Source organism: Pygocentrus nattereri, chromosome 1 (assembly GCF_015220715.1).
Source record: "Pygocentrus nattereri isolate fPygNat1 chromosome 1, fPygNat1.pri, whole genome shotgun sequence".
NCBI classification, from domain to species: domain Eukaryota; kingdom Metazoa; phylum Chordata; class Actinopteri; order Characiformes; family Serrasalmidae; genus Pygocentrus; species Pygocentrus nattereri.
Window position 1 is genome coordinate 2,692,501 of NC_051211.1, and position 13,285 is coordinate 2,705,785.

The 13,285-nt window shown below is 45.3% G+C and overlaps 1 protein-coding gene across 1 annotated transcript in view; it reads right to left on the reverse strand.

The window, feature by feature from the left end:
• Positions 1-13,285, reverse strand: part of foxo6b (forkhead box O6 b) — a 63,410-nt gene that overhangs the window by 106 nt on the left and 50,019 nt on the right. Inside the window, exon 2 of the mRNA XM_037542717.1 lies at positions 1-4,600. This exon is cut by the window's left edge and continues 106 nt beyond it. Coding sequence (XP_037398614.1) covers positions 2,945-4,600 — 1,656 coding nt within the window. The 3' untranslated portion in view covers positions 1-2,944. The remainder of the gene's footprint in view (positions 4,601-13,285) is intronic.

Sequence of the window (13,285 nt, forward strand, 5' to 3'; positions counted from 1 at the left end):
ATCTTTGTACAGAATGAAACAGGTAGAATGTAATAGCATCGTGATTCCGTAATAAAGACGACAGGGGTCCGAGGATTCGCCCACAGCAGACCCATCTTTTATATCCAATAAATATAAATGGTTTAATCATACTGTTGTTAGCCAGGCATAGTGGATAACCAGGGTACGATCTGAATGGATTTCCATAGTCATTTCAGATACATCACTGTGCCACACACACACACACACACACACACACACACACGCTCCCATACACACACGCTCCCATACACACACACACACACACCCACACAAAGCTCAACACAGAAGCAGACAAGGGGCCAGGGACCAAATCACAGAGAAACATAAAGAAGGGGCATGAAAGAGAGAAGGCAGATGTAGATAGACTTCATTGTCCTGGATGGTAGAGAAAAAGAGGGCGAGAGACACAGAGAAAGCGACAGAGAGAGAGAGAGAAATAGGTGGCTATCTGATCGGAGAGCTGCAGAGAGGCACTTGACATTTGGCCTGATTCAAACAGCTTTGCTCTGCTCTGCTCTGATGGAAAAGACTCTCGCTCTCTTCCCTCTCTCTCTCTCTCTCTCTCTCTCTCTCTCTCTCTCTCTCTCTCTCTCTCTCTTTCTCTCTATCTCGCTCTCTATCCGAGCTCATTTTTTCCCTCACTGGCAACCTATTGCTCTCCTTTTCAACTCATTCACTTTCCAATCCGCCTCTCTCTGTCAGCCTATCGATCAATCTCCGCTCCGCTCGTCCCTCTTTTTTCTCTCTCTCGCCCTCTCTCCATCTACTTTTTGCCTCATATCAGAATTGGACTGGATCAGGAGGGGCCAGCGTCCAAACAGAATGAAGGGGGGGGGGGGGTGGTTGGGGGTAGGCAAAGGGGAAAAACGACTGCCTTTTTATTTGTTCTTTTTTTTTTTCCACCTGAAAATCACACCATTACAGAACATCCATAAGAAAAAAAAGATGAAAGAGAAGAAAAGCTGCGCTATATGTCCAACAGTAGCCCCTTCTAATGGGATTTCAGCAATTTTAGGGTCGCAAAAGGTGCTCAATTGGACGCATGTAGCTCCTATGGTCTCCATAGGAAAGCATTGCAGATAGAATGGGATGCTTTGGAGCAGCCACACCTGAGCCTGGGGTCGCCGAAGGTGGGCAAGAGGGGTGTAAAGCCCCCCAGCGTTGGGCTGTGGAACAGTGGACCTGCTTTTTCTGGAATACCTTTGGGATGATCCAGAAGACGAGCAGGTGTCTACAAGCTTTTGGACATACAGTGGCCGGATCCCGACGCTTGGAGGTCTCACTGGATGAGCATGATTCGAGCGTGCATCCGCATCAGTGTTGTGTTGCATCTCGAAGACGAAAATAAAGCGAAAATAAACACAAATCATCACTCTTGGTGGGCACTTAATTACTTCTATCTCCCCGCCAGCGTAATCACCGGATGAAGAGGATATGATAGAAGCGGAGCCTGCGAAAGGGAGATAGCACCCGTTTTCTATCTGCTGATTGTGCTAATCAGCGTGCAATTCACTAGTGTAAACTTTGAAGGCGGCACGACGTAGCTGCTCTCCGAAGCCGGCCTGGATGAGTCGCGTCGTCTTTTGGCAATGCTAGCTTCACCCAAATTACTTTATTACACTGGTACAACATTAAGCCATTAAGGTTCTATTCCCCAAATTCCAGCTCTTGTATTAAATTAGGATTGATAGTGCACAGTTAATGAGGGCTAACGAGGCTTCAGGATTGATCAATCAGCATTGATTATCTAAAGTAACACTGCATAGTCTAATGATAATGCAATATGCTAATGTAGCCGAACTGGGAAGGTTGAGCTCCCGAGGTTGCCACAGTGCGGTCGGCCTCCCTCGCTCAGGAAGCGTGCTAGTCTCGGATCGTTCCTTATCTTATTACAGGGAAAGCTACATAAATCCACAGAACGCAGAGAAAGGGCCACGGTGGGAATATTTGCATTATGCTCTACCTCTCTCTCCCTCTCCTCCCGCTCTCTCTCTCCCTCCCCGCTCACCGTCGTCATCTCCCCATTTGCTGCAGAGTGACTTTAATCATCACTTTAGCCAAAACACATTAAACTGGCGTGTCTGGGTAAAGGGGGAAAAAAAAAACGTGCGCCCTTCATGCCACATTCGATTTGCGGAAGTGATGCATAGCTGGTGCATTACTTTGGAGATTAAACAGGAGATGCTGAATAGCAATAGAGTGTGTCTGATGGATGACTGTCCTAGCCCGCGAGAAAGGGACGTCCAGCGGACCTCCATGGGTAGACGAATGTACACTGACCCAAGCGACACTGAAACACGCACTCGCACTCGCATACACTCTCAAAGTCTCCAACACATTCCTGACCAACATGAACACAACACTGCCTGACAGCACAGATATTTACTTTTTCATCCTGTATTCGTTAGAAAGGAAAAAAAAACAACATCAATGCTATTTTTTTTTGTTCTGGAAGGATAACAGAGTCGTTTGCATACATTAAACCCAGGCCAGCGGACAATTCGATTCCCCCCAGGTTGCAGGGTGGCCGATACTGCATCTGAATGAATGGAGATGGATGTAAAGTGCTTGAGAGCTTTTTGACCAGAGGGAGATGAAGGTGATGGATAGAGAACAAACTGAAGGACAGGGGGAGAGGACAGCACTGGATTTGAAGGGACGCCATTACACTAATCCACAGCAGAGAAACACAAAGAGGGGGAGAGGGGAGGGAAATCTACGTCCAAAATGACTGCACTGACACCATCAACTGTACGTCCTTAAAACGACGTTTTTTTGTCCCGTTTGTCTCTCTGAGCAAAGGAAAATCACAGTCATATCAGTCCCGACCTGATCAGCACCCTCTTGCAAGGCTCTATGGGTGAAGTTTTCTCGTTAGTGTCTCTACCCCCCAACCCCCCCCCCCCTTTTAGACACAGTAACTTTACCCAGGCACCCAGCTCTGGCTGTTATGTGACTGTGGGGGTCCTGCGAAAACCCCCATACCCATGCCCAGGCCAATCCCCATGCCCACACCCTGCGAAAGCGATCCGTCGTAGTTGTAGTCCATTCCCTCGGTAGAGCCCATGAAGTCGTTGAGGAGAATAGATTCCACATCACAGTCCAGACTGCCATGATGGACATCCATCTCCATCTCTGGCTGCTGGAGTCGGCTCACGGGCGGCTGGTGGTGGCCAGTTTGCTGGCTGCTGTGATAAGTCGAATTCTGGGAAGGGTGGTGGTAGTACCCTTGCCAAGGTTCCGTCATGCCCTGGTGGTGATGAGCGCCTGGGTAAAGCTGGTGGCGGGGTTGAGGCGCAGAGGCCAGGTGACAGGGGTCCTGGGGCACATCTATGACGCTGGCAGGATTAGGGGGCAGGGAAGTGGACGGTAGGTGGGCACGAGGGCCATAAAGATTGGAGGATTTGTGATTGTAGGGTTGCAGCATATCACTGTTGACCCTGGGAGAGAGAGACGACTGTCTGTGCTGCATATGGCTGTGCATGTGGTTTGCATTCGGGCTGGGGTCAAGCTTATGGTTGTGCTCGTGAGGTTGGCCATAGTCATGTCTGGGATGATGCTTGGCTCCGTGGTTGTAGTCGAGACTTGGGTGGTGCTTGCTGGAACTGTGGTTGTGATGGAGGCTTGAGTTCTGCTCATGGTCATTGTGAAGGCCTTGATTGGGATTGGGATTCGGATTCTGGCTGTGATTGTGACCGCGGTTCTGATTGTGGCCGTGAGAATGTACGGCACTGTTAGACTGTGACATTAGAGAATGGGATGTCCCTCCTTGCCCCACCACTATGTCCTTCCCACAGAACTGTGGCCCACCAGCTAACAGGCTCTCCAGAGCGTTGTTCTCTGAGTAAGCCCTTAGAGAGTGCTGGAAGCTGGTTGGCTTGTTTTCCTGGATGGTCTGCATAGGGGCATGGTGCCTCAGCATGCCCATTGAAGCCTGACCGTAGACAGTCCCACAGTAGGAGGTCTCCCCTTTGGGTCCTGGGCCATAATGGTACCCATTGCATTTGAGCTGTGGTGGCTGAGAGAAGCCCTCTTCCAAGCTGATGGCTCCTGTGAGATCTGCCAACTGGGGGAGCTCCACGGAAGGACAGTGTCCCCCAGTGCCCAGGGCAGGTGATCTGGTACTGGTGGGGCTTGGATAGAGGTGCGGGGAAGCCGAACATGACAGCCCTCCCTCTTCTGGTTCATCTGGCTCTGCTTCAGCCAGGATAGGTGACAGACAGCCACTCAGCGTGGATGCAGAAGAGCTGGTTCTGGAGTGGAGGTCTGTCCAGGCATCAAACTCCTCGCTCCCAACCCCCAAGCCCCCCTTCCCAGCTGGGCTACCATGCTCCGGGGATCCCTGTATCCCTGGCCCAGCGCCAAGCCCTCGGCCCAACCCCCCAGCTCTCTTGCGACTGATACGACCTCGGCTCTTCAGGTACTTGGTGCCGTTGTCCATGGAGGCGGCTCGCCGGCGTGGGCCTTTGCCCATCTTCCCACCTTCTGGGTTCAGCATCCACCAGGAACTCTTGCCCGTTCCCTCATTCTGCACACGGATGAACCTAGTGTGCAGGGACAGGTTATGGCGAATGGAGTTCTGTGGAGACAATAATGGGAGAGGGAAGAAGGACAAAGGCAGATTGTTAAACACCTCATAGAATAATACAGCAAGACGTGTGCATTACAACTCCCAGCCTAACCAGGAGGAACATTAGATAAGACTTCAGCATGATAAGACTCGGACACTTTGTACTTCCGTACATTTTTGGAAGAACTACACAAAGTAGCGATACTACAGAACAGGCATCTTCAAATCTGGACCTTACATCTATTTTTTTCTGGCTCTGGACTTTTGCTGCAAAATTAATAGTGGCTAGTCAAAATCCAAGCGCAGACACTGATTAAAGGTCTAATTCCCTGATGAACGTTTTAATAGCTCGTTTCTTAAAAGGATTACACAGGTTATAACCACACATCCATATTAATTTTTGTCAGACTGATCAAAATATACATCCTTTAAAAGGGGGTTCTTCCAGGGTTCTCAACTTCAGTGGTTATGTATAGAACTGTGGGCATTCTAAGAACCATCTGACTGCATGGGGGAATGGTATAATGGAAAACCTGGTTCTTATGTAGGCCCCAAAGGGTTCCCACTGTTGTTCTCATTATTGTGCTAAGTGAGTAAATCAAAGGTATATTTCTCCACTGTGCATCTTCCAGCAGTGATCATTGAAGACGACTCTCATCTCCTGTCTAAATATGCAGGAATCATTCAGCGGCAGCTTATCATTCAGAATGAATGCCTGCTCTGGTAAAGCCTGGCAGGCACTGCGAAGCTGTGTGGTGCAGCGAGGGCTGCTCGGGCAGATCGATACGGCAGGCAGTCCTGCTCCTCCACGCTGCACGCTTTCTCCCTCTGACTCACACCACAGCCAACCGAGCTGCGCACACACACACACACACACACACACATACACACACTACAGCCCGCACATCAAACCGTCGTCAAGGTTACCCAAATGAATCACACGTGGCAACATGATCGCAGACGCCCCTATCGATTGCAGGCCTTCGAATAGTAGGGGAAGCCAGTGAAGGAGGCGAGAGAGAGAGAGAGAGAGAGAGAGAGAGAGAGAGAGAGAGAGAGAGAGAGAGAGAGAGAGAGAGAGAGAGAGAGAGAGAGAGAGAGAGAGAGAGAGAGAGAGAGAGAGAGAGAGAGAGAGAGAGAGAGAGAGAGAGAGAGAGAGAGAGAGAGAGAGAGAGAGAGAGAGAGAGAGAGAGAGAGAGAGAGAGAGAGAGAGAGAGAGAGAGAGAGAGAGAGAGAGTGAGTGAGTGAGTGAGAGAGAGAGAGAGAAGGCGTGATTCTGGCACACTCAATGTGCTGGAAGAACACCAGAACAAAGAAAACAGAAAAGGAGGGGGGCTATTTTCAATGCCAAGAGAAAGCATATTTAGATCAGAAGGACAGATGCAGTAGATAAATGTGGCTCTTCAGTTTGCAATACATGGCAATTTATTCAATTTTGGAAAATTGAATAGAGCGTATTTGATAATTGATGACTAATATTTGGATATGTCTGTTACATTAATGCATCTCTTTTTTATTCTAAAGCTTTAACCCATTTCAGCAAAGATTTTAAAATAGAACAATGATGCTGTTATATGGCCAAAAAGCTGGTAGTTTCTTGAAGACTCACCGCAAATATGCCCTGTAAATAATGTATTGCAGACGACTTTCTATGGGGAAAATGACACAATGCGTTAAAAATACCAGCTGATCATTTGGCTGACTGGTGGCGTATAATCAAAAGAGTTGCATGCAACTTTGTTTTTGAATTGCCTCGTGTGACAGTTTGCACAGAAATGAAATTGCCTGCAACTCTTAAGTCAAATTAAAATCGTTTCTGTTCCAAGACGCTTGCTTATCCAGGCTTCTACTTTCCAGTGTCACAATACGTAACATCATAGTTACAGGGTAATCATATCTGAGGAGAATGAGCGCTTGGTTGTTTGTTTGGAAGTACCAAGCAAAAAGGAGGGAGGGCTATTTTCAATGCCAGGAGAAAGAATATTTAGATCAGAAGTAGATAAATGTGGCTCTTCAGTTTGCAATATGTGCTGATATTGGATCATTGAAAAGACCGTAACCACTATATTTTGATAAGTGATAATTCTCAATATATGAACGTGTTTATTACACTAGTATGTCTCTTTTTATTATAAATAGAACAATGATTGCTAATATATGGTGAAAAGGCTGGTTTTATTAAGCTGGTAGTTTCTTGTTTTATTTGACGTATTCAAATGATTGTTGATTCACATTTATTATTATTGTTGCTTTTTCCTGTTTTGTAAGGTGACCTTGGGTTTTTGAAAGGCGCCATGAAATAAAATGTATTATTATTATTATTATTATTAAAAGAAGACAATAAAAATGCTGCAAACATGCAAATATGAAAATCATCTCGCAGATAACTTTCAAACTAAAAATAACAAAATGCATTAAAAAAAAATACACGCTGATAATTTGGCTGTCTAGTGGTTTATAATCGAATAAGTTGCATGCAACTTTGGTGTTGAACTGCCTCGTGTAACAGGTTGTGCAAAAATTCAATTGCATGCAACTCATAACATGCAACTAGTTGCATCAATGTTTCACAGTGTAAAGCTAGAGACCCAAATAAAAGGTATGTCTGTTATAAGACACGTCCAGGATCTTGCCAAGGCGTAACACTGTGGTTAGGGTATCGTATTTAAGGAGAAGGAGCATTTGGGTGACTCAGATTCAGGAAAACGTCCTTCACACGTCCTCATTAAAGAAGGCCGAGAGGACGACGTCGTGCTCTGAGACGCATAAGCTGGACGTCCGTCCCACCGCCGTCTTTTAAAGATCAGAGCATGAACTTCGTCTCCTCTGCAGACCAGTTTCTGCTCCGCCGTGTTGAACGGTATAAACTCTCACTGTGACGCGACGCTCATGCAGAACGGACTTAAACTTTCCGATAGGGAATGTAATCGGATACAGGCGTTTACACGGATATTATTCTTCTATTTAACAGATTATTTAGAGGATTACCCACCTCGTTCAGTTGGATAGGAATTGTATTCAATAGCCTCACTCTGACTAGTCTATTCCAATTGAGGTGTTTACATGAATTTACTCTGTTCCAATTGAGCGATTAGTTGGATTATTAAAGGATTATTAGGCTGCATGTGAGTCAGTGTAAAGACAAGCTACTTTTTGTGTATCCTTTATATTCTAGAGGTAACAGATCAGCCCCTCATGCTTTATCTTCCTGCCCATACTGTAAAGTCATACCGCAATCTCTATACATAGCAAATATAACTGCTGTATGACATTTATGACACATCGCACAGCCTTAACGACTGGCTAGAGTGACAGAGGAGCGTCTTCTGACACACATTCCAGGCTGACAGGCAGCTCAGAACAGAATGATGTATGTCTTTCACTTCCAGAAAGATCTATTTCACTTTTTCTTCTCTGCATGCTTGTGTGGATGTTACGGAGCCCAAATCACCCAGTTTTGCTCCTTGTGTGTTTTACATACAGTTCAGGGAGTTTAACTGATCTGTATCTGTCTCACTCTGTCTGTCGCACATCTCCAAACGCTGTATTCAGACACATTACAGGCTTCTGACTCCCTCGCTATGAGCAATAAGCTATAACTGTCTCCCGTAGCTGCAGCCAGTCTCTCTGCATTATTAATGTCCACAGTTCATGACGCTGCTGAAGTGGACATCACAATTACTCCGCTAATAAAACACTGTCCTGCAACACTTGTGGGTAACCACAGCTCTGCCCAGTGAGCAATAGACACTTGAAAGCAGCTGGACGCTTAAAGTTACATCAGGAGAGCCGAAGACATCAGTGGAAGGTTTGTTTAAGTTGCCGTCAAGATGTAAAAGAAATTCCAGCATTTTTCCATTTTCAACCACACCATACGGTCCTGCTAATTACAAGTAACTTTGTCGCAACTGAAAATCTGTTGCCTCAAAACTCACTTGTAGCACACTTTAAAAAAGACGGTTCTTCAAGAGTTCTTTGATAAAGAAAACGCTTCCAGGGGACCATGCAGAGCACATTTTCCATCAATCTGAAGAACACTTTAATCATTCAAAGGGTTCTTTCCATCTTCACGGTTCTATATAGAACCATTATCTTTACTAAAGAACCCTTGAAGAACCGTCATGGTTAAGAGTGTATAAGCCATTTGCTGAATTCTGTGAATAAATGCTTACACTATGTAAGATGTGGGGATTTGGCGACCTCTCTGGCAGAAATGTGTAACTGCAGGCGGAATTGTATTGCGTAGAAAGGGTTGCGCTCCGGCTCCCTTTCCCGAGCAGATGAGTCTGATGACTGCAAGAGAACTCAAGGAGAACTTGGACAAAACTTGGTGAAGGACCTGTCTTCTGAGGATGTGAGTGAATGTTTTCCTCTTAAGAAAGGCTCATTGTTTGGGAAAGAGAACGGTTGTGTTTAGAGCCAGAGTTCTATATACAAACAATCCATGCATAAATGGTTCTTTGTGTGGCGAAATGGTTCTTCAGACTGACGAAGAATGTATTGTAAATGGTTCTATGTAGAAGAGATTATTCATTTTGACAGCTTAAGTCTGTGAGCAACTCGTTAATGCGAAAAACTGGCTATTAATCACGATTGATCGGTAAACTGCACTCTTAAAAACAACGATTCTTTGAGGGTTCTTTAGTAAAGTAAACGGTTCTGTATAGAACCATGAACACATAACACTCCTTTGCACGATTAAAGGGTACTTCGAGCCATGAAAGCGTTCTTCAGGTCGATGGAAAGTGTGTCGTATTTGGTTCTAAACAGAACAATTTTGAAAATGGTTCCACCAAATGGGGTTCTGCTATTGTTACAACACCAGCTTGAAACAACAGAAAAATGTGTTTTGGTGCTATATAGAACCCTTTTCAAAAGGTTCCATATGGAACTATCTAGAACACTAAAGAACACACAAAAAAATCATGTTTGAGTGTGGAATTATTTTATTGAATAACTGTTTATTTAATAAATCTGTCTAATTTGCTTCGATTTGACCCTAAAAACTTTTTTTTTTGTTTTAAAGAGTTTTAAACAGTGAGAAACAAACTCACAGTAGCTTCACAACAGCTTACATTTAAGGCATCAGTGAAAGAAAATGCCCTAAAAAATGTGTGGAATTTTTTTTGTTTGTTTTGAACTAAATTTAAATGGCCATATGGTCATTCCAAGCACTACTGTAAAAAATCTAGGCAACATCTTCGATTCCAGTCTCTCTTTTGATACCCGTTTGCAACACTGTTAGAACCGCATTCGTTCACTTGAGTAACATCGCTAAGCTACACAATATTCTGTCCCCGAACGATGCAGGAAAACTGGTGCATGGCTTTCTAACCTCCAGGCTGGACCACTGTAACATCATTTTAGCTGGATGCTCCAACACTTCACTAAATAAGGTCCAACTGGTCCAGAATGCAGCTGCTTGAGTCTACAAGGACCAAAAGTTTGACCATATTTAGAATCACTTGCCAACTGTGTTTGCACTGTTTGCACACCATCTACTTAAAATGTTCTTTGCGTGGTGCAGTGTGCTGTATATGGTTCCATATAGAACCGTTATCAAAAGCATTCTATACGGCACCAGACAGGGTTCTGCTGTTGTTACAAGCCTTTGTATATTTTTTTCATACTATCCCTTTTAATTGTGTAACTCAAAACAGAAGAGACGTCATATTTGGCTTGCTGATTTCAGAACAAAGCTCAGTGTTTCTAACTTTCTCCATACAGACTGGTCGAGTTGATTGTTTACATACAACATCAACTCTAAAACGCTCTGATTGTTCAAGACTTCAATTAACACGAGACCACAGGAATGTTTAATGGTAATAGTAAAACTCTAATCATGTTCCATTAAACATAATTAGGTTAATCAAAGCCAGAATGGTAGGGAGATGCTTTATTAGACGGGCTATAGGCGGTTTCTGCAGTGACTGTTATGCATTTTCCAATGTCATTAAGTCACGCCACACTATCTGACTGATATCATTGCATAATGAGCATTTTAATCACTGAGGAAATCAAGCGTGAGATTTGTGGTGTACAGTCAGAGCACAACCCCCACATGAGCGGACTGGAAATACCTCAGTCTGGGGTCACCTTGCCGGAGAGAACCTTAAAGCAGTGTGAGAACACACACTTGGACGTAAACGTATACACGTATATACATAGATGTGTGTACAAGACAGAATATCTGAGACTTTGCTGTTTATTCGTGCCTAACGACCGTATAATCTGAGGATTGTCATATCTGATCCTGCACTGTTGACCGAGCACTGTTGGATTTCTGACCGTATTAAAAGCCAAATTGTCCAAAATCTCCGAATAATTCAGCCGTAGAGATGTAAACAGTGTCATTTGGAATGATCTGGTGTGAAATGGTTCAGATGTCTTTACAGCGGTGGTGACGGGAACCAGGGGTCGCCATGACTACAACACAGCACACGTTTTCTTTGGAGACTACATGGCCTTGGAACGCCCAGCATGCATCCCTCCACCATGAATGGACTGAATTACCTGGTAATACTTCACTGAAGGACAGCATTCATATGGCTACACACACCTACATAAGCTTTAAGGCTGATTCCAGCAGGCGTCAGGTGTCATAAAGGCCACTTTGGTCCATGTTTGAATGCGTTTGACCTCAGTTGGTGTTAAACTGTGTTTTTTTTCTCAGGGGTTTTTATGTGTAATGTTGATAAAGTGTTTTCTTTTGGGACAATATCCAGACGCACAATGCCCTGCATGTATCCCTCCACCATGAATAGGTTAAAAAGACCTGGTTATGTAAAAAGTGTCATAAAACAATCGGTGTGTTCCAGTCGGGAGGCAGCTGTCTAAGCAGGCAGCATTCAAAGGCAGCATTTGCATCCTGTGGCGAAGGCCGTCCCATTCGGAAGGCAGGATAAGGCAGCTGCCTGCTAAGGTGCCTTGTTTTGACCAAATCTGAAGGCAGCATCGCATGTGTCCTTCTCAGAGAAGGCAGTCCCACAATACTGTTCACCTGCTCACCACGAAGTGGCCATTCCTGCCGATGGAGGAGTTTAGAAATGTGAGTGATTTCTTTACTACTGTCTTTCCTGTAAAATTGATTCTAGAAATCCACTCTATTTCCAAAAGTATTCGCTTGAGTGACGTCCCATTCTTAATCCATGGGGTTTAATATGATGTCGGCCCACCCTTTGCAGCTATAACAGCTTCAACTCTTCTGGGAAGGCTTTCCACAAGGATTAGGAGTGTTTATGGGAATTTCTGACCGTTCTTCCAGAAGAGCATTTGTGATGTCAGACACTGATGTTGGACGAGAAGGCCTGGCTCACAGTCTCCACTCTAATTCATCCCAAAGGTGTTCTGTGGGGTTGAGGTCAGGACTCTGTGCAGGCCAGTCAAGTTCTTCTACACCAAACTGGCTCATCCGTGTCTTTATGGACCTGCTTTGTGCACTGGTGCTCAGTCATGTTGGAGCAGGAAGGGGCCGTCCCCAAACTGTTCCCACAAATTTGGGAGCGTGAAATTGTCCAAAATCTCTTGGTGTTGAAGCTTTAAGATTTCCTTTCACTGGAACTAAGGGACCGAGCCCAACTCCTGAAAACAACCCCACACCATGATCCCCCCTCCACCAAACTTTACACTCGGCACAATGCAGTCAGACAAGTACCATTCTCTACCGTGCACTATGCCCCTCAGCATCCGCTGACCGCTCTGTCATTTTACGTGGCTGACCGTTTCGTGGCTGAGTTGCTGTCGTTCCCAATCACTTCCACTTTGTTATAATCCCACTGACAGTTGACTGTGGAATATTTAGTAGTGAGGAAATTTCACGACTGGACTTGCTGCACAGGTGGCGTCCGATCACGGTACCACGCTGGAATTCACTGAGCTCCTGAGAGCGACCCATTCTTTCACTAATGTCTGTAGAAGCAGTCTGCAGGCCGAGGGGCTCGGCTTTATACACCTGTGGCCATGGAAGCGACTGGAACACCTGAATTCAATGATTTGGATGGGTGAGTGAGGACTTTTGGAAATATAGTGTGGTTCCTGTGGTGAAATTTAGGCAGTTCTCTTCTCTAACATGACTTGACAGGCTGCATTTGAACTCGTTAGGTAAAGCTAATGTTAGTTACCTTAGTTAGCAGAGTAAAACAAGCCTGTTCTTGCTTTGTAATGCAGTGAATTATCGACTTCATTCCATACTCGGGATTTTTTTCTGTTGTCAGGGACTAACATTGCGCTGACATCAGGCACCGTATTCATAACCATTTCATGATCTCCACCGCTGTGAACAATTCTGACTCGGCACATTTAACAACAAACCACCCCGAACGACTTTGTTTACATCTAAGCCGTTTGATTATGAAGAAATTTAGCTCCTTAAAATGAAGCGCCTCCACCATCCCCTGGACTGACAGGCTCACACAGGTCCCAGGCCTGGTTTCACTGTGAGAGGCACACAGGAAGGTGTTCGGTCTGGCACTCTGCCTTTGTTCTAAGCACACTTCGGGAAGCAGAGCCGGGCAGGCTGGCAAACGCATCCTGTGCGCCGAGATCTGTGTAACTCGGTAATTTAGCGCTTCGCATCTCGCTCTCAATCATCTCGCTCTCAATCATCTCGCTCTCGCACTCATTCATCCCTTTTCCCCTCTGTATCTCCCCCATCTGTTTATCACTTTCATGCTCCCAATATCGCTTATGGGTTTT